This window comes from Vombatus ursinus, unplaced genomic scaffold (assembly GCF_900497805.2).
Source record: "Vombatus ursinus unplaced genomic scaffold, bare-nosed wombat genome assembly UNPS02014809.1, whole genome shotgun sequence".
NCBI classification, from domain to species: domain Eukaryota; kingdom Metazoa; phylum Chordata; class Mammalia; order Diprotodontia; family Vombatidae; genus Vombatus; species Vombatus ursinus.
The window spans coordinates 19,612,423-19,633,458 of NW_020954587.1; the positions used below are offsets into that span (position 1 = coordinate 19,612,423).

The following is a 21,036-nucleotide window of genomic DNA, read 5'->3' on the forward strand; positions in this document are numbered from 1 at the left end:
AAAGTGATTCATAGACTTTATTTCATTTGATCCTCACAACTGAGCAAACTTTTTTCAGGAAAATATAACATTCTCTCAAAAGTCAAACAAAGCAACAGAACTACATAAATAACACGACTTGCTTACCTGATATCTATACAAGGATGCAATTGAGATACCACAGGATTCTGTTCACGTTGAAAAAGAAGTGGCCAGAAGATGTATATTTTAATGACATCACAGTAATCTCTAAGGACATGAAGTGGCTTACTACACCAGATTTTGCAGATGTCCAGTTCTTTGTTAAAAAAAAAATTAAATTAATATTGCTAGGCTTTTTGAGTAGAAAAAAACATAGGTAATAAGAACACAAAGTATAGATTAGAAAATGACAGGAAATCAGTCAAAGTGAAAATCTCTCTCCATCACTGTACATATATAAGAAGTATTAACTATTGCTCAAGATTTTTTGGCAAGTTATTTTAAAAATAACTTGAGATTTTAAATGCAAAATAATTATAGGAATAAATGTTTAAAGAAGTATACCACCACACACAAAGATAGATTTTATTAATTGTCTTATTATACCATCAGTGGAAAAAAAATAAAGGTTTAAGTGCTAAATTACTTACCTAGATTTGCCTTAACTTGTGAATATTTTCTAGGATATGCACCACCCTGAAAAAAGAAAATATGTTTTGTTGCTCTTTGGTAAAAACATGGTAGCATATTCAATTATACGTTAGCTGCACAAAATAACATATGTGCTATGCTTTAATCTATAAACTTCTGAGTTAGGCCACTTTCAATCTACCATTCACCAAGTTCTTTTTCAGCAGCTACCATACTCCCTTCTACAATTTTCAATTACTCACTTTTGGTCAAAAATACAACTATGACCTATCATAAATGAGTTAAAACTCAAATCCATTTCTGTCTCAATTCAGATTACATATATATCTTAATCTTTAATCTATCACATCACAGTCTTCTGAGAAGTAAAAATGTAATGAAATTAGCTATGGCCAACGAAGTACATTTCTTGTCCTATTTTTAAATTTTTTTATTCTGAACCAAAAAATAGAGATTTCCATGTATATAGAACAGAGAGGTAATTCTATTACAAAAACATTAAGTTCTATTTCATACATTTGCTATTCTATAGAATATAGGTAAAAAGTATAATATATAGCAAATTCCTCACATTACTTTGAAAACTGTCCTTGACTGTGCTTCCTTTTTAACTTCCTTCTCTTCTCTATGCATTAAAAAAAATTTCAATGACCATTTTTTTTTGCCTCACTATTGCTAGTCTCCTCTCCACACCACCCCCATGTCCCCAATTAAAAACCAAAAGGAAAAAAAAACCCTCATGATAAATCAGTAAAACCAAGCAAAATAAATCTACACAGTGGTCATAAAAATATGTCTTTCTGCACAAATGATTCACCATAGGTCCTCCAGAGATATGGTTGGTGATTACACTAATCAGAGTTCTTAAGTAGCTCATGCTACCCAGGATTCTCAGCAATCGTCTCTTTAATCATGTCTCAAGATACAATAACATTTCATTACATTCATACACCACAACATGTGCAGCCATTCCCCAATTACTAGATGCTCCATCAGATTCTAATTCTTTGCTTTTTTTTTTTTATTATTATTCAGGAAGTCCATTTTGCTTGCAGCTCTTTCTTTCCAAGTATTATCTTCTCTTTTACTCTCACTTGTCTTTCCTCTCTTTCAGAGCTAATCCACCTCCAGAATCTGTTTTTCTTATTTTACTCCCTCAGTACCTTATGAAGAAATTAAAGCTATAAAAAAAACAGACACTTATTTCTTCTCCCATCAGAATATTAGTACTATGTCATCAAACAACCCCCTCCCCGTGCATCTGCTCAAATAAATTTACTTTCCTTGGTTTCTTTGGACACAAGTTTATACTTCAAAGTTCCTACTCGGCTCTGGTTTTTCATCAGAAATGGTTGGAACCAAGTCTTCTATTCAAGAAGCCAGCTAGTGAGCTAAGAAGTAGTGAGCTACATTTTTAAATAGCTTTACTATAACCCAACCATGCTCATCCAATTACATACTGTCTATGAATAACAGCATTCACCAGAGTCGAGTAGTTCTAACAGAGATCCTATGTGGCACTCTCATTGCTTCTCACAGGGACTCAATTCACAACAAACTATTGGGATGCAGGTATGATTTGACATTGTTTCAAGTGTCACCTTTATTACTGTACCCACAACATTTTTCACTACCAGTGTATACCTATTACGTCAAAACAAGAACTAAGAAAAATGTCTTACTATGATTTTTTGAGCTCAGGGCTAAGACTGTAGTTTTTCTGAACAAGAAGAACCACCCTCAACCACTATTATCAAACACTGAATGGCTTTGGAAATTAATTTTTGCTGCAGACTTGGTAATGCTGCTTAATGAATTCAACCCAAAATTTCACGGTAAAAGAGTGCTTATATACAAAACTTAAAATCATGTCAATTTATTAACAATGTTGTTTAAATTATAAGTAATGTTAAGTTGCTTCATACACTTCCCATGCTGTCAAAAATTAAATAAGAGACAAGATCTCCATTCTCATACAAATTTGCAGTGAATATATTTCTTGAACTCAAACTACAGTTTCAGCAGCATTTTTTGAGGGAACTTGATACGAGTACAAAAGAAATTCCTGTCCATTTAAATATGCAACTGAAGAACTTTCACCAATCTTCAATTGTAAGTGATTAATCTGCACTGTAATGACTCGCTAAAAGGCAAGTATAAAGAATCTAACAGAATTACATAAATGTCTTCCAAGAGACAAATATGTTAAATATTATACACTCATAGGCTGATATATTTAGCAGTACCAATCTGTGTGGAAAGACATTTTTAAAGATGAAATACATAAAATACCATTACAGATCAGCATTAACAAATAAACATTTGCATTTGATTCTGATGATAGGTAATAATAATTTTGAATCCCAATTAGGTGAAATGTCATCTTCCCCAGAAAAGAATTCCACTCTTCTCATTAGTTGATCTGTATTATAAAACAAACTGTACACATATTATTATTATATTTTGAATTTCATCCATTAAAATTTTTTGTAAATTTGTTTTCTCATTATATATGTACCTATAGAATACTTTTAATTTTGCCTACTGGCCTGCAAAGCCAGAAATATTTACTCTCTGGTCCTTTATAGAAAAAGTTTGCCAACTTCTGATCTAGTCCATTGAAGTTCCATTTTTTTCCCCTGTAGGATTATGCTGAGTTTTGCAAGCTAAGATATTCGTGGTTGTAAGTTTGATTTTTGGGCATCTCTAGATCAACAATAATTTTTTAATATTAGTTTTATATTAGCTTCTTTGGGTTACTTATCACTCCAGCTTTAGTTCCTAAATTAGGCCTCTGTGCCAGGACCAGGGTTCTTTCCTGCCACACTTTTGGGTAGGCTCGCTGATCTTTCTTGGTCTTATCCTTGTTTCCTTGGGTTACTGTGCTGATGTCTACTTTCCAAGACTAGGACCATCCCCCTTGACCCCAGATCTTTGGGGTTCAGACACTGGATCTTCAGCACCCCCTACTGCTCCTCAGGACAGAATATTACCAATCCTGGAACCCACCTTGGGACTTACTTGGGGCGACCCCACTGCTGTCCCTGCTTCCAGACCAAGAGTCATGCCAAGCTACGTGTCTGTGGCCAGGCTCTGGTTATTCCGGGAAGCTATTAGCTTGTTTGCCTTTTTTTGGTTTTGCTGGTGTCCCCTGTTCCTATTGCCTAGGGGCTTCTGGCTAAATTTCTGTGCAGTTCTGGGATGGAAGAACCACTGTAGTTTCTCATTGGATTTTTCTTATTATTTTGGGGTCTGATGTAAATTTTAGGTTTTCATTCGAGAAGGTCAAGCATCTATCTTAGCTTAAATTCCATTTCATTGTATTTTTTTTTTAACAAAGATCTATTTTATAGTCATTGCTCCTCTACAAAATCCTACTCTGATGTTTCACTGTGGCATAGAAGTAGTTCAGGATTTTCAAAGGTAAGGCTAACACAGCACAAACTCTGGCTTCCTACCAACCAAAAGACATCCATAGTCTGAGATTTAGCCTAATTTTGGAACCTTAATATCAGGTTTTTAGCTAAAAAGTCACCTTTCAGAGATCATCCAAGATAAATCACAAAGCTGCAACATGAACCAGAGAATAACGTACCCATCCACAAAGAGAAAAAACAAACAAACACAAATCTTGTCTAAATTCCATACTAAGAAGTGTTAAATAAGAACCTCTGGGTGTTCTTATGCTTCTGCAATAGTACTATGAATCCACCAGGAGCAGAATGCAAGTACACAAGAGGAAATCATTGGAATTACTGCCTCAGTACAGCTATCAATGAATATTATGAATAAAATTCAAGTACCAATCAATCAATAAGAATTTATTAAGGGCTTACAATGTGGCAAGGTTGGCACTGAAAATACAAAGATAAAAATGCCACAGTCCCCCACATCAAGTAATGTACAATTCTATCAAGGGAGATAACACACATATGTAAGTATACAGAAAATAAAATACGTGGGGGACAGGCCCCACTAACAGTTGGGAGGATCAGGATGTAGTACATGTCACTTGTCCATTCTTCCTCTCACTTTTTTCTCCTATTGGGAATCTTCTTACTTCTAACATTTAATCTCTTCTAATCAGAGAAGACAAATGATTTTAATAACTGGCATTTATAAGGAAAAATTTGATTTCTTATAATGATTTGCCATATGAACATAATTTCTCTTTTATATAAAGTTTCTTTTAATTTCTACCCTCAACATACACCTTTGCCAATAATGAGGTATGAGAGATGTGACGAAAATGTTTGTTTCCATAAAATTGAAACAACCACTAGAAAAGTAACTAAGTAAAACTGGATACAGCCGGTCTTATCTTCTTTTGCTGTTAGAAGTCAGTAAGTAGGACAAAGGTTAGGCTTTACTTGGAGCATGCATGCTTAATAGGTTCATGAATACTAACTTATCCACCTCCAGGCGGGGCTGAGATGCCATTTTCTGAACACGCAATGTATGTAGAAGGAGGAAAAACATGTCAAGGGGATGATGTGTAATAGGTGTACAGGAAAGTTATACACTCCAGAGTCCTCAACCATTGAGGAAATAAAGGAGGGACTCTGCCAGGATTAGAGATAAACAGTGAACTCTTGCTTCAGTGTGTATGTCTATTCCATAGCACACCCGCTTTTGCAACTCGTAGTAAACTGGGCTTTTAACTTCATCCCTCCTGAGTCCAAATGAGTTATTTCTCACAGGTGGAGTAGAAAAATGCTGAAATTAGAATCAGGAAGACCTGGGTTCCAATCTCACCTTACATATTTAATAGCCTTGTGACCCTGGACAAGTTTAACTTTTCTCATCCTCAGTTTCCTTATCTATGAAATGGCAATAATAATAGTACCTACCTCAAAAATAATAGTACCTACCTTGTTGTGAGGATCAAATGAAATAATATAGGTAAAGCGCTTTGCAAACTTTAAAGGCCTATACAAATTCTACCTGTTATTATTACCATCATTCTCTTCACTTTTTAGTTCCCATCATCTCACATTCTTGGTTTTTTGGGCAGCTTCCTCCTCTCAGCTTTCTTTTCAACAGCAGAGATGACATTAAAAATCATTCATTTACTCATATTAGCTTGGAATATGAACTTTAAAATGCATTTGATTTTTTAAAAAATGCTCACCTGTTCACAGCAAAGTTTAGTAATGCGAACGTAGCTGCTGCCAATTAAATCTGCCTCAGAGATGGAATTCTCCATTGTGCATGATCCTAAAGGCCAGCAAAAACAAATACAAACTCCAAATAAGTAAACTGAATACAAATTCTTAAAGTGAATCTTATCTTTGTCACAATCAAATGATAGTGGAGACAACAACTGGCTCTTATAGAGTACCTGAGCTGAGTGGAAGGGCGTATAATGGAAAAAATGCTGGCTCTGGAGGCAGAAGACCCAAGCTCAATTCTCAGCTCTGGATATCCAGTTAAACAGAAATATGAAAAGTTGTAGAGCAGCCCAGATTTCCCATAAAAACTCCAGTTAGGATCAAAAGAGTACCAGACTATAATTACTACTAAGAGAAATGCAAATCAAAATAATCTTCATCCTAATATTCAGCAAATTGGCAAGGATGACAAAAGACAGGAACAGTCAATGTTGGAAGGATTGCAGAAAGTCAGAAACACTAAAGCATCATTGGTGGCATTGTGAATTGGTACAACTATTCTAGAAGGTTATTTGAAATTATTTGAAGAAAGTGATAAAAAAAGTTCATATGCTTTAATCCAGAGGCTTCACTACTAGGCATATACCCCAACAAAGCAAAAGACAGAAAGAAAGGCTCAATATATGTCAATTACAGGAATGTAATGGAATATTACTTTACTGGAAGAAAAGATGAAAGTGAAAATACAAAGAAGCAACTGGTACAATGAGAAGTAAGCAGAGCAAGGAAAACAACATATATAATGTCTACAACAACATAAATGGAAAGATTAACAATAATAAGACACCTGAAACTCAATAATGAGAAATTGTAAAGAACGAGTTTGGCCTATAAAAGAAATGAAAACTCCCCCTATTCTTTGTAGAAGTCCACAGGTGTGAAATATTGCATATAGGGTCAGCTTTTTTGTGTGTTAATCAATTTTACAGAACTTTTTTTTCTTCCTCTTTCTTTTTATCTTAAGTACTATTATAACAATGGCTCTCTGGAGGAGAGAGTGGGAGGAATACAGGAAGAAATCAAGGTGATATAAAAACAAAAGATGGCAATGGTAATATATTTTTAAAAGAGTAACAGATTAAGTAAAGATTAAGAAATTCAAAGAGCATTTGACTGCCCAATCCAAGAGTGTAGGAGGGGATTGGACCTGGCCCTGGAACAAAATCCCAAATTAAGATCTGAGGCTACACTAAGTAAACAGAAGACCCTAAACACTATGAAGAAATATGATCTCTGAAGAGAAGTTGAAGAGGTAAACTCAGAAGAGAGTTACACAGGTATAAGCAGAAACCTAAAAGTTTAAAAAAAAAAAAAAGCTAGGACTACAAAAATATAATTACGCAATAGATTAAAAAAAATGAAATAAGCACTCTGGAGACAAAAAATAGAAAGAGAACATGCTTAGAATTGAAGGTGGAAAACCCTATCAGGAAGGGGGCAATAAGAACTTGATGAATTCAGGAAACAAAAAGAAATATTAGAACAAAATCAAAAGGTTGAAAAAAAGGTAAGGTATCTTTTACCTAACATTTGTAATGTCAGTCAGTCAATAAGCATTTATTAAGTTTCGACTATGTGCCAAAAGACAGTCCTTGCCCACACTGAGCTCACAATCTAATGGGAGACAACAAGCAAACAAGTATGTACAGACAAGCTATATATAAGATAAATAGGAAATAATTAACAGAGAGAATGCACTAGAATCAAGAGAGATTGGGAAAGGCTACAATATAAGAAAATGTAAAGTATACCAACCTCTTTCTAAACTTATTCTATTTTTATTCTTACTCTCTTTCTAACCTTATTCTTATCACTCCCCTCAATGAACTCTACAATCAAACTGCCAACAAAGATTTATTAAGCACTTATTACGTGCCAGGAACCATGGTAAGCACTGGGGATACAAAAAAAGGCAAAAAATAAGCTTTGACCTTAAGAGCTGTACATTCTAATGAAAGAGATTAACACTGTAAATAACGAGGCACATACAAAATATTTACTGAACAGATGAAGTTAATCTGAAAGGGGAAGCCTTCAGCTTGGGAGCTGGGAGTGGAGAGGGGGAAAAGCCAGCTATACTGGCCTGCTGGCTATGTCTCACAATCAATATATGTCCTTTCTCCGGGGCTTTGTACAGGTTATCTCCCACAAGCGGATGAAATCTGCTCATCCTTTTGAATCCCTGATTTCCTCCTCAGTGCAAGTGCCACCTTCTTTAAAAGGCCTTAAGTGCTAGTACTTTCCTCATCCCCTCCTAAAGCTACCTCTTCTCTTTTTTTAACCTATTCTTTAAATGTAAAAAAGTATGTTGCTGTCCCCTATTAGAAGTTCTTTGAGGGCAAGGATTGTCTCACTCTCTGTGTATTTCCAGCACCTAGCATAGGCACCTTTAAAAAATGTTTACTACTTAACTGAGGTTTCTTCCACTCATGTCATACACCAATATTTCGGCATGCAGCTGACCCAAGATTCTGAAAAGCCATGCCAGTAAAGAGCTATCTCTATTAGATGCTACAAACCTGAAAAAGCAGAAAAGAACGGGCCTATTTATCTTCCAAAGTGTCAGCCTATCAAAGTTCTGAGTGGCTCACCATCAGGTTGCCAGGAAAGGTAACTACTTTTTTTTGGCTATTGCTTCTCTTAGTCATCCTACTAGTTAGAGAAGACACGATTATCTAGAATGATAAAATCACAGATCCTTTAAATAGTAGGGTATGGAGCTCGCAGAAGCTTTCTATGTCATCTACTGGTTTACCATGGATAAGAATCCACACATTGTTCTCTTATTAATCTGGACTTTTCTTTCCTTTAATTCAAAAAGTACAATATTTACTGATCACCTACTTACACACGGGTCACTGGGGGTTTTGTTTGTTTAGATTTGTGAATTAATGAATGTAGAGCACTTAACCTTGTGGAAACTTCCTTCACTGAAGAAAGGTAATTGGTTTGTAACTCAAAGTCTTAGAGAACTTGTATAACATTGAGAAATTAAAGGACTTGTTCATGCCTATATAGCTAGCGTGTTACAGAAGCAAGATTTGAACCCTCTCCATTAAGCTGTCTAGGGATAAAACTAAAGATGCTAAGCCCCAGGGGATAAAAAAAAAAACAAAACAAAACACCCCAACAGTTCCCACCCTCATCTGACTTCCCAGTTATGAACACTGACATGCTCTTAAAAGCACAAGTTCCTGATCACAAGTTAAATGAACAGGCCCTAGTTTGTATCCTTAGCCCCCTATCCCATTTTCATCACATCCATCAAATTTCGCACATCATACTTGCATATTATTATATACAACCAGCCAATCCTCCCACCTCAGCCTCTTTCTTAATCCCCACCTGGGGGAAGGGGAAAATCGTTCGCCATCAGCAGAGGAGGACTAGGAAGGAGAGAAGGGGAGTAAAGAGCCAGGATGGAAATGGACGCCTGTCTCGAAGGTTTTCTTTCCTGTCAGGCATTATTAGTCCGGCAGACAGCCTGGCCTGAGCACAACGGCCTCTCCCACAATAACAAGTGGCTGAGGAACATTTGCATTTGCACACACAAATGCGAGTGCACGGATGACGGGCATGATGATGGAAAACGCAGGTAGCAAGAACGGCACACAAAGACATACAGGAAGGGAAGGGGAAGGAGCACGGGGGAGAGACACACAGGGCACATACGTGCAGGAAGGAGGGGCACCTATGCACACACGAAGGGTGTGTGCAAAAACACACCAGTGAGACAACATTCGCTGCGGGAAGGCCACAAGCGGGCAGAGTCGCTCGGACGCGCATACGTACACACACATCCATCCATAGAGACACGAAGACACGAAGACACATAAACACACACACACACACACACACACACACTCTCACACTCTCTCTCTCTGTCTCTCTCTCTCTCTCTCCCTCTCTCTCTCTCTCTCACCGGATCCGCCACGGCGAGCTTTAATCCGCGTCCAGATTCAGAAGCAGCTCTCAGTCCGCAGGCAGCCGTCAGCACCACGTCACTGAAATCCAGAGCCGGGAGGGGGAGCAGCCCGAGAGGAAGGAGCCCGGGGGGTCACGTGGGCAGCGCGCAGGCGCGCCCGGCCCCGCCCCGACGCCCGCTCTTCCTTCTCCCCCCTCCCTCCCCGCCCCCTCTGCCGCAATTCGCGCCGCCCCAGAATCTCGGCGGGTCGAGCAGAAAAGCTTTAGGTGGAGAACCCCCCCGGCCCCCCCCGGACTCCTCGGGTGGCACCTGCGCACACAGGTCCGGCCTAGAACTGCTGAAGCTGACACGAAGGAAAACTGGTGCGTCATGTTGTTAATGGCTGTGCATAGCAGAGAAAAGGTGTCCTGTTATGTTGTAACCTCGCCTTCCTCCCCTCCTCATCCGCAGCAGCACCCCCCAGATGAGACAGCTCAGCTTTGGAGCAAGCTTCCCACCCCCACCCCCACCCCCAGCCCCAGCCCTTGGAGGAAAGCAGGGTCCTGGGGAGCAAACGAAACGTCCCCCCGGCCCCCATGTGCCTGGGAGTGCCCGAAAGAGGTGCAGCCCCCCGGGGAGTCCGGCCCCAGCCTGGGAGCAGTGCCCGGGATCTCTGCACTGTGCGGGTGGGAGCAATGGGGAGACAATGGGTGGGGCCCGAGAGCGTCCCTAAGGAGCAAAAGAGCAGAGTTCCCAGTGAAGTTCTGCGTGAGATGAGTGGCAAATGACCAGCTGTCTTCTGCTTCCTTCCCTCAGGTTATCAAAAGCTAAGGAGACTATGGTGGAAAACTCACCGTCACCTTTGCCAGAAAGAGCCATCTATGGCTTCGTTCTTTTTTTAAGCTCCCAGTGCGGTTTCAGTGAGTATGGTTACTGATTGAATAAGGAGATGGAGCATTAGTTATGTCAACTCTGATTGGAAAGCTTTTCTTTATAATACTGTGAGGTTGTGACGCCTGTAAGTTAAGACATCAAAATATGATACAACTTGCTTTACCTTATTTTTCATATTATGTTTTGTGGTGCATGGAAAGGACATTGAATATGAAGTTCGAGGACCGGGATTGAAGTCCTGCCTTGGTTATTGTCTGTATGAGCTTAAGTCACTTAGCCTCTCTGGGCCTCAGTTTACATCTGTAAAATGAGGGCATTAGACTAGAAAGATGGTCCCCAAAATCCCTTCTGAACACTGATCTTCGACCCAAGTAGGGTGGATCCTTCCTCAATTTTACCTGGCTCACAATTTTTTCTCCCCAACTCCTGCCTTCATACTGGGGGACTTCAACAGATGTACTGGCTGTCCCTCAAGTATATAATAACTCAATTCCTCAAGCTATTTACTTCCATCACCTCACCTCAGCCACACACAAAGATGGTCATACCCTTGATCTTGCCATCACCCACAAATGTATCTTTAAAAATTCTTTAAATTCTTATGTGACCATAATCCATTGACTTTTCATCTGTCCCTCTGCTTTTCCTTACAAAATCTTCCAAACTGTCTCCAGTCCCTTGATGCCTCATTTGTCCCCCAAACCATCTCCCCTACGCTAGCCACTCTCTCCTCTTCTCCTTATCTTGACTCCTTGGTGAACCAATTCAACACTGCAGTCCTCTTGTCTTGATTCCCTACTCCCTCTATCATATCACTGATTACTCCCAGCCAAGCCTCAGCTTTGCATCACTCTCATCATTCCCTGCCTTTGCTGCTACACAGGTTCTGCTCAACAAAGATGGAGAAAATTGGGCAACCATTCTGATTAGGTCCCCTAGAAGTTTGTTACACAACCTCAGTTGGGTCTTACTGCTGCTAGCCAGTCCTTCTATGCCTACATTATGAATTCAGTGTCCCACTTTCCAGAGCAGTTCTTCTAAACCTTTTTCATGTCTTCTCAAGCTTCCCATGGCTCCCCTCCCTCCAGCTTCTCAAATGAGAATCTTGAATTATTTTCAGATAAAATGAAGCCATTTGCTATGAGCTCCCTATTTTCCCCTCTTCTTTTCATATCACTCATATGCATTCTGGCATTATCTTTTCCTTCACTCCTGTCTCATATGATCAAATGACCTTACTCTTTACCAAAGCTAACTGCTCTGTTTGCTCAAGTGATCTCTTACTTCTTGTCTCTGCCAACAGATTTCTCCTTCTGTCATCTTCACTGTATCACTTATTTTCAATTTCTCCTTATCTACTGATTCATTCTGTACTACCTATAAGCACACGTAATTCTCCCCCATCCTGAAAAACCCTTACTTGATTCTTTAATCCTCTTAAGCCCTTTGTAGCCTGCTGGTGAGTCAGCCTGCCTTATCTCTCCCCAGACCATCCTCCAATCAGCCATCAAAGTGTTTTCCTAAAGCGCAGGTCCAACATGTTACTCCCTCCACACTCCATAAACTCTGTATCACCTCAAAGATCAAATATAAAATCCTGTTTGCTTTCAAAGCCCTTTAAAACCTGCCCCCTTCCCTTCTTCCAGTTCTCCTACACCTTTCTCCCAGTCACATACTCTTCCATCTGGTAACAGTGGTCTTTTGGTTGTTCCTCAAACAAGACACTCCATTTCTTTGTTCCAGGCATTTTCTCTGCTTGTCTCTCATACCTGGAATGCTTTCCCTCCTCATCTTCTCCTGCTGGCTTCCTTTAAGTCCCAACTAAAATAAAACTTCTCTTAATTCTAGTGCCTTCCTTCTCTTAGTTATTTCCTATTTATCCTGTATATAGCTTGTTTATACATATTTGCTGGTTTGTTGTCTCCCTTTCAATTGTGAACTCCTTGAGGTAAGAGACTGTCTTTTGCCTCTCTTTGTATCCCCAGTTTTTAGCATAGTGCCTAATACATACTAGGTGCTTAATAAATGTTTGTTGATTGATTGCACCAAAGGTTGTCCACATCCCTAATGGAAAACCAAGCTGGCAGCAAGGTGTAGAAGTTGCCTTGTGCTGGCACAGATAGCCGCCTTCCCTCAGGGGACATGGAAAGCAGAAGATGGCATGGGGCCAGAGGAAGTTCTGGATCCTCTTCTTACCTGAGGCTGTAGAACAGACTGTAGTGGCAGGAAGTTGGAGTCTCTTGGTGAAGGGAGATGTCACTTTGGGGCAGATGGAAGTCACAGTGTCTAACCTCTTGCTGCCTCCCCTCAGGAGAAATGCCCAGCTGGAGATGGAAGGCCTTCCCACTATACTATGATGACTTCCTTAGGAGAGCCCTCTTCTGTGGCTGAAAAGCTAGATTCTAGTATCACATTAGTGTAAGGGTGAGGAAAACATTAGGAAAAGCTGACAGAGTCATTATTATTGTTTTAGGGGACTACGGTGACCTCTTACCCTGTCCCCATTTACTTTTTTCTAAAGATAATCCTGTAACTCTTAACTTCTCTACCACCAAAGTTACATTCTTTTCTATGGTGCACGTGGCCTGTATTTGGTGATGTCTTCCATTCTTATAGAAAGAATATCTGTCTGTCTTCTGATGGTGATGTTCATTTATCAGTCCAGCTTACATTCCTTTCTCTTGTCTCGTTACTTTTCCAGGCAGGACAGATTTGTTCCTGCTTCTGTCTTTACCTGTAGTTCCTGAATGTTCTTTCAACTGAATTAGCACCTGTAGGGTCTTCACTCATTTAGTCCCACGGTACCATGAATAAGTAAATGTCCTCAAGGTGATTGGAGTTGAGTTTTTGTCATATGATACTTTTCTTGGCCATCAGCTACGTACTCAAATGCTTTCACAAAATCTTTACCTAATAAGTTCATCACAGGGCACTATTAGTGTCAGTATTTTGACAGGCTTGATAAATCCTTTTAGGTCAGGCTTAGCCCTTGACATTGACCTTTGGCTACTTGGATCTTTCTGATCAAGTCTCTGTCCTCAGGGGATACCACTCTTCTCACTATTAGTCTTGGTTATTCACCTGGATAAGAATTGGAATGACAATTCTTCCCCTCTTTGCTGTTGCCAGCAAATTCAATCAGTGCTTCTGCTAGTTTGTCCAGGACTATAAAATAATTAAAATTTATGTATACGTTCTCACATGAGTTCAGGGTTTATACAGTCGTTATCTCTCACAACCACTCCCTGCTCTCTACTAATGTGGCCACCACTCCAGTTCAAGCCCTTGGGTATTGCAATAGCATCTTTCCCCTCTACGCAGCTGCCAAATTGAGTTTACAAAAGTAGTTTGACCGTCCCTCTCTTCTACTCAGTAAACTTTAATGGCACCTCTACTGCCTCTAAGAAATAAATTGCATCTGTTTAATTTTTAAAGTCCTTCTTGGGGCAGCTAGGTGGCACAATGGATAGAGCACCGGCCCTGAAGTCAGGAGAACCTGAGTTCAAATTCAGCCTCAGACTAAACACTTGACACTTACTAGCCGAGTGACCCTAGACAAGTCACTTAACCCCAATTGCCAAAAAAAAAAATAAAATAAAAATTTTAAAGTCCATCCCAACCTGACCCTAACTTTACTTTTTCATGCTTATTATACATTCCTTCCCTTTTGTTTTGTACCGTTTAGCCAAACTGTTCTTCTTTCTGCTTCCCCCCCCATACTCTATCTCCTTCTTTACACCTTTGCACCCACTGTCCTCTAGGCCCTGAATGCTCTTCCACTTTAGCCTCTTAGGATCTTTTGTTTCCTTCAAAACTCTGCCCAAGAGACACTTTCTAAATGAACCCTTTCCTGCTAGTTTCTTCCTCCACAAAATATTTACCTACAGTTATCATTTATATATTTTATGTACATATTGTCTCCCCCAGAAGAATGTAAGCTCCTTAACAGCAGGGACTGTGTCTTTTTTGTCTTTTTTCTCTTTTGTCAGAGCACTGCCTGGCTCATAGTAGAAGCTTAATTAATGTTTTTGATTGACTATATAGCCATGTGTGACTTAACCTCTCAGTATCCTAGGCAACTCTATAAGATTATCAATTACAGATAAATTGTTGGCCTGCATCAGTGGAAGGAGTTCCCACAGGGGGAGTTTGCTTTGCATCACAGGTCCTAACCAATAAAATATATAGAAGTTGGTCACAGGCAGGTGAATAGTGAAATATATAAGGAGCATATGCCTATGGAGAAGCTCAGTTTCCACAGACAGGAACAATAACACATATTTCAAAGTTGTGTAAATGCTAATCAAAGGATCTTAAAGAGAAATCGATGCTTTACCATTGGTATTGCACCAGTTGGCAGTTTCACTGTAAAATAAAACTTTAAACCCTATCTAAAGTTGTCAATTGATTCTGCAAAAAATAAATTTGGAAAAAACATTACAGTGGGCAGTTAGAAATATTATTATATATAAGTGATTAGTAAAATTGTAATTGTTGCCTGTGTTAGGGCAACCTTCTCAAATATTTAATGTGTTTTTCATCCAGTTCAGCTGATGGTAATAATATCTATACATATTTTTAAACTATACATTTGTAGTAGAAAAAACATATTCTGGATAAACTTTGTACCGTAACTGAGAATAGAAAAGGATCTAGAAGACAATGCCAGTACCTTAGCAGTTTAAAGAAATTTTAAAAATCTTAACTAATTTCCAGAATTATTACTGCCATAAACATTTTATTTGGTTCATTCAGCGAGTTCTGAAAAAATATAGTAAGTAATTGTGTTGTCTATTTTTATTAAATAGAATAAATTTCCTTATTTTCCTGTTTAGACCAAATCTAAGTTATTTCAGGTGCTAGACTTATGTTCATTTATCTCATTGTACTAAATTCAGATCTTTCCAGTGCTGTTTTACAAATTTTGCTGGTCTTTTGTCCCCTCTCATCACTATAAGGCTGAACACTAGGTGATGGGTTCATCGACAAGAAGTAGATACTTATTTAGAAGATAGATACTAAGGCAAAAAAGGGTTTTAATTTAAACTGGTGAATGGAATTTTGTTGTTGTTTAGTAGTTCAGTTGTGTCCAACTCTTCATGACCCCATTTGGGATTTTCTTGGCAAAGATACTGGAGTGGTTTGCCACTTCTTCTCCAACTCATTTTACAGATGACAAAACTGAAGCAAACAGGATTAAGTGACTCACCCAGGGTTACACATCTAGTAAATGTCTAAGGCTGGATTTGAACTCATGAAAATGAGTCTTCCACCTCCTGACAGGCACTCTATCCACTGTGCCATCTAGCTGTCCCTGGGTGACTGGAATACTCATAACTTATATTTTTCAAAGTTTTGAACTATTTTTTTTTTCCTATGGCTGGTATTGAATTAGCCTCAGAAGCTTTCTGGAACCTCAAGTCACTTTCTGCAATTCTTTATCATCATTCATTCATGCAGAATCACTTATTGGGTGTTCACAGTGCACTAGGCTAATGAACCCCATCATAAACCCTTAATTTAGGTCAAATTGCTCAATGAAAAAAGTCCTTCATGGGCATGATGTCAAAATTTAGATTCCTCCCTTTACTGCAACAGATGTCTACCTTTTACAAGTGAGAGAGATAACAAAAATGTTTGTTTCCATAAAATTGAAACAAGGCTAGTAAAGTAGCTAAGCAAAAAGGGAATATAGCCGGTCTTAATCTTGTTTTGCTTTTTGAAGTCAGTAAGTAGGACAAAGGTTAAGCTTTAATTAGAGTGCGCATTCTTAATAGGCTCATAAATACTAACTTCTCCACCTCCAGGAGGGGCATTTTCTGAACATGGAATGTATGAAGAAGGATGAAGAACATATCAAGAGGTAGATGTGTAATAGACATATAGGAAAGTAGTACTCAGCCAATGAGGAAACAGAGAAGGGACTTTTCGGCTGGAATTAGAGATAAATAGTGAACTTCTGCTTTGGTACAATGTGTAGGACACCTGCCGTTGGAACTGCATGATAAACTGGGCTTTAAACTTCATCCCTTCTGAGTCTGAATGAGTTATTTCTCACAAGTCACTGTGGGTTTTACCAAGATGAGTAACATAGAGTTACTAGAGCTAATAGACTAGTGGAGGAAATACATAGGTATAAATAACTATAATTCAAGACTTTTTGATGAAAGTACCAAGAAGACAAGGGTCCACCCAATAGAAAATCTTCCTTCTTTCCTGTAAAGGAAGTTCAGAACATGGAAAGATTATTTTTAGCTGTCATGATAAAAGAAGGCTTCCTGGTTAAGGTCTTGAGCAAGACTTTAATGAATAGAGAGAATATGTGCTTTATTTATATTTTAAATATTTTTTTTCTTTTGTACAGTACTCTATCTTGTATGGGCATTTATTCCTGAGACTTGGTTAAACTCCATCGGACTAACATATTGGCCTCAAAAGTAAGTTGAAAAATATACCCTTAGTAAAATTAAAGTTCATTTTACTGTCATTGTAGGAGGTTATGTATTTTCTTTAAAAATCCAAACACTGGCTGTTTTGTTTTAATGCCTCTCTAGTAAGAGTAAATACTAATAAAGCATGAAAATTTTACCCAGATGACCTCAGAGCCAGGAGTCACGAGATGTGGCTTTTGGGACTTTGAAAATTGTAACTTTTAAAAATATGTATTATTTGCTTTAATACTCTTTTCTACAGGTACTGGGCAGTTGCTTTACCAGTCTACCTCCTTATTACTTTAGTAATTACTTACATATTGATATTTGGAATTAACATGGTGAATACTTCTCCACTGGACTCTATTCATACAGTTACAGGTAAATTTACATAGTGATTGGATCAGATCATCTTTTTAAAGTTTAGCAAAAAACTGAAAAATATTAATATAACAAGGCACTTCAACTGTACAATATATAAGAGCCCTGGATTTGGAGTCAAGAAGACCTGAGCTCAAATCCCTCCTCAAATGCTTACTAGCTATGTGACTCTAAACAAGTCTTTTAACCTCTTTCAGCCTTGGTTTCTTCATCTGTAAAATGGAAATAATAATAGCAACTACCAAACAAGGTTGTTGTGAGGATCAAATGAGATAACATATATGCAGTACTTTGCAAATCTTAAATCAGTATGTAAATGGTGGCAATTTTTATTATAGCTTGACTTCAATATAAGCTACTATATTATTGAAGATGATTGATTTCATATATTGACATTAGTATAGTCATATTTTTATAATTTTGCTCTCATAATGATAATTATCCACATCTTATATGTTAATAGCTTTGTATAGTTTACGATGTGATTTCTCATCATTATTTCACATAATTTTGAGTAATAACTCTGTGGAACAAATCGGGCACAATTTATTATCCCTCTGTTCTAGATGAAGAAACTGAGGCTAAGAGATATTAAATTATTAGCACAGAATTTCAGATTTGCCTACCTTAGTGGGCATTTAGTCTAACCCAGGGGTGGGGAACCTGCAGCCTTGAGGCCACATGTAGCCTTCTAGATCCTTGGGTGAGGCCTTTTGACAGAGTCCAAATTTTACAGAAAAAAATCCTTTGATTAAGGAGATTTGTTCTGTGAAGTTTGGATTCAGTCAGAGGGCCACACTTGAGAACCTAGAGGGCCCATGTGAGCTTGATGCTGAAGGTTCCCCACCCAGGGTATAACGAATACCTCAACAAGAATCCCCTCTACAAAATACCCAAGTGGTCATTCAGCCAAGAATTTCAGTAGAGATCTCATTGCTTCTAGAGGGAGCCCTTTTCTGCTTTAATTATTTGTGAGTTTTTCTTAAGATCAAACCTAAATTCGGCCTTTTGCAACTTAGATTTATTGTTCCTATCCCTGCCTTCTGGCAACTAATCTCTTTTCAGAATAGTCCTTCAATTACTATAGTGGTGAATTTCAAACCCAGGCATATTGACTCCAGTTTCAGTGGTCTTTCTACCTGTACCACACTAAATCTAAAAAACACTTTCATCCACATTTAGGAATTTGGTTAGGAAAAAATAGATTTGCTGCTTTTGTTTGGAGAGTATTGATTGATTGTCATTCTTTCTCATGAGAATATATTTTGATTGTTGCTTAATCATTTCAATTTCTTATTAATCAGTCACGTCTGACTCTTCATGACCCTGTTTGGGGTTTTCTCAGCAAAGGTACTGGAGTGGTTTGCCTTTTCCAGCTCATTTTACAGATGAGGAAACTGAGGCAAACAGGGTTAAGTGACTTGCCCAGGGTCACACAACTAGTAAAAGTGTCTATGAGGCCAGATTTGAACTTATGAAAATGAGTCTTCCTGACTACAGACCAGGCACTCTATCTATTGTGCCACCTAGCTACTCCTATGAGAATATGTATCTTTTTTAAATAAGGGGTTTTTTTAAGATGAATTTTAGTTGTAAAATGTCTTCAATGACAATCTCCCAGAGCATGTTTCCTATGCTCCCATAATTTTAATGGCTATCAGACAAAATTGGTTTTAAAGATTTTCTTAAATAATAGTAACAAAATCATAATTTGGGGGCCATTAAGTTCAGTAAGTATAGCACTTAGATGCAGTTCTGCTCTTGTGAGAAGTGTGCTTTTCATGAGGGAAAAGCTGACAAAAAAAATCATTCCTGTACTTCCAGAAAAATATTAATTTCTCATGCAAACTAGACATGGGAGAATTAATGTTATTTTTACTGTCTTTTAAATTTTTGTTTTTATGTTTTTTATTTGTTTAAGGAGAATTTTTATTACTAAATATGTTAAATACAATATTTGTTATTGTCATCTTAATGATTTGCAATGAGATAAATTGTTTTCTTTTTGCCTTTGTTGTTGGTCATGATTAATGTCAGAGACTATGACCTAGATCACTGATTCTCAACCTCTTCAAAGTACAAGAACTCCTTTTAATTTTCAAAAACATTTTCAGATCACTTTATGATGAGAATTATAATACTAACATGTATTAGTTGGAAAAATACATAATGACAAAAAGACTACTATGATTTGGTAACACTTCTAAATTAATTTATATTTTATTATAATAGCTTCTGCATACATTTGAAAAATAGAAGTGGATATATCTGCATGATATTTATCTAGTCTACATAAGTTACATTTACTTATTTATTTGTTCCCATGAGTAACATTGCATATCTTATTGGTGCAAAATGAAGACCAAAATGACAATGCTTGGTACCCACATTCATTGTTGAACTTCTTCCAATAACTGTGCAGTCGTCTGTCTAGCTCACAGATACTGATTGATTGAACAAGATCATTAGATTTAAACAATGTTTCCTTTTTTTTTCCCCCAGATAACTATGCCAAAAATCAGCCACAGAAGAAATTTCAAGAAAAAGCTGTTCCAGCCCTAAAGGACATACCTATTAGTGAAGTAAACCAAATGTTCTTTATTGCTGCCAGAGGACTTTATACTAAAAGTTGAATTATACAGAGAACATCTCGATCCCAAACATTGATTTAAGAATCTTTTTGAATAGGATTATTTTGACTATGACCTTCCATTTCCCTCAGATACCTTGTATTAATTGAGAAGGGAAACAGATACAAGTTGAATGAATAGAGACCTGGCCTTGGAGCCAGGAAAACCTTGATTCAAGTCTCACTTCTGAGATACCAGTTGAATGACCCTGGCCAAATCACTTAACTTCTCAATGCTCTGTTTAACTCTCTAAAACTCTGTGCCACAGAGAAGGTGCAAAGAGTTTCATCTTCTGGGGGTACCCTGTGGCAATTTAATAATGAGTCCAGTCCCTAAACCTAACTATTAGATTTTTCTGGGAAGGTATTCCAAATGTTTTGAAGAATGGATGAAATAAAATACTCTATGTTAAACGTACCAGCAAAGAAGCTCTAATTAACCTAATTAATGTTTAATTAAAGCTGTAGTTAATGAACAAGAGTTAGCTCCTTTCTCATTTACTATTAGTGGGCTAAGTATTCATACTACTTGCCACAGAAAAGATTACATCTGATTAAATTCAGAAAATAATTACAAAGTACCTAGTGTAGGCAAGACACCGTGCTAGATTCTGAGAATATGAAGACAAAAAAAGCTGCCCTCAAGGAGCTTATATCCTATTGAGAGGATATACATATACATATATACATATAAATGTAATTAATACCTGAAAAGGAAGAGGGTGTTAACAAATTAGGGGGAAGGATTAGAAATGTTTCCCATAGGAGGTGACCTACCTGTAAGAAGCTAAGAATTTTAAGGTGAGGGAGTACATCTCTGGCATGGGGACAACTTGTACAAAGGTAAGGTGGGTGATAAGAGCTAGAATTCTTATAAACAAGTAGTAAGACTGTGATTGAATAAAAACACACACACACACACACACACAAGAAGGGGAATAATATGAAATAAGTATGTAGAATATAGAGGGCTTTAAGTGCCTGGCTATGGAGTTTGTATTCCTCTCAGTCATA

General features: G+C 37.9%; 2 protein-coding genes across 8 annotated transcripts in view; one reads left to right on the forward strand and one right to left on the reverse strand.

Annotated features, from left to right (window-relative positions):
- The window catches only part of TTC3 (tetratricopeptide repeat domain 3), a 145,168-nt gene extending 135,379 nt beyond the window's left edge, over positions 1-9,789 (reverse strand). For all 7 annotated transcript variants that reach the window (XM_027875434.1, XM_027875435.1, XM_027875436.1 and 4 more), the window contains exons 1-4: positions 9,706-9,789; positions 5,744-5,829; positions 612-657; positions 127-277 (exon numbers count right to left, since the gene is read on the reverse strand). In XM_027875434.1, the coding sequence (XP_027731235.1) occupies positions 127-277; positions 612-657; positions 5,744-5,818 (272 nt within the window). In that variant the 5' untranslated portion in view covers positions 5,819-5,829; positions 9,706-9,789. The remainder of the gene's footprint in view (positions 1-126; positions 278-611; positions 658-5,743; positions 5,830-9,705) is intronic.
- A 109-nt stretch (positions 9,790-9,898) lies between these two features.
- PIGP (phosphatidylinositol glycan anchor biosynthesis class P) lies at positions 9,899-20,498 on the forward strand. The gene is made up of 5 exons (XM_027875440.1): positions 9,899-10,070; positions 10,504-10,607; positions 16,946-17,018; positions 17,275-17,393; positions 19,896-20,498. The coding sequence occupies exons 2-5, from the start codon at positions 10,526-10,528 to the stop codon at positions 20,024-20,026; spliced, it is 405 nt and encodes a 134-aa protein (XP_027731241.1). The 5' UTR covers positions 9,899-10,070; positions 10,504-10,525; the 3' UTR covers positions 20,027-20,498.
- The last annotated feature ends 538 nt before the right edge of the window (positions 20,499-21,036 follow it).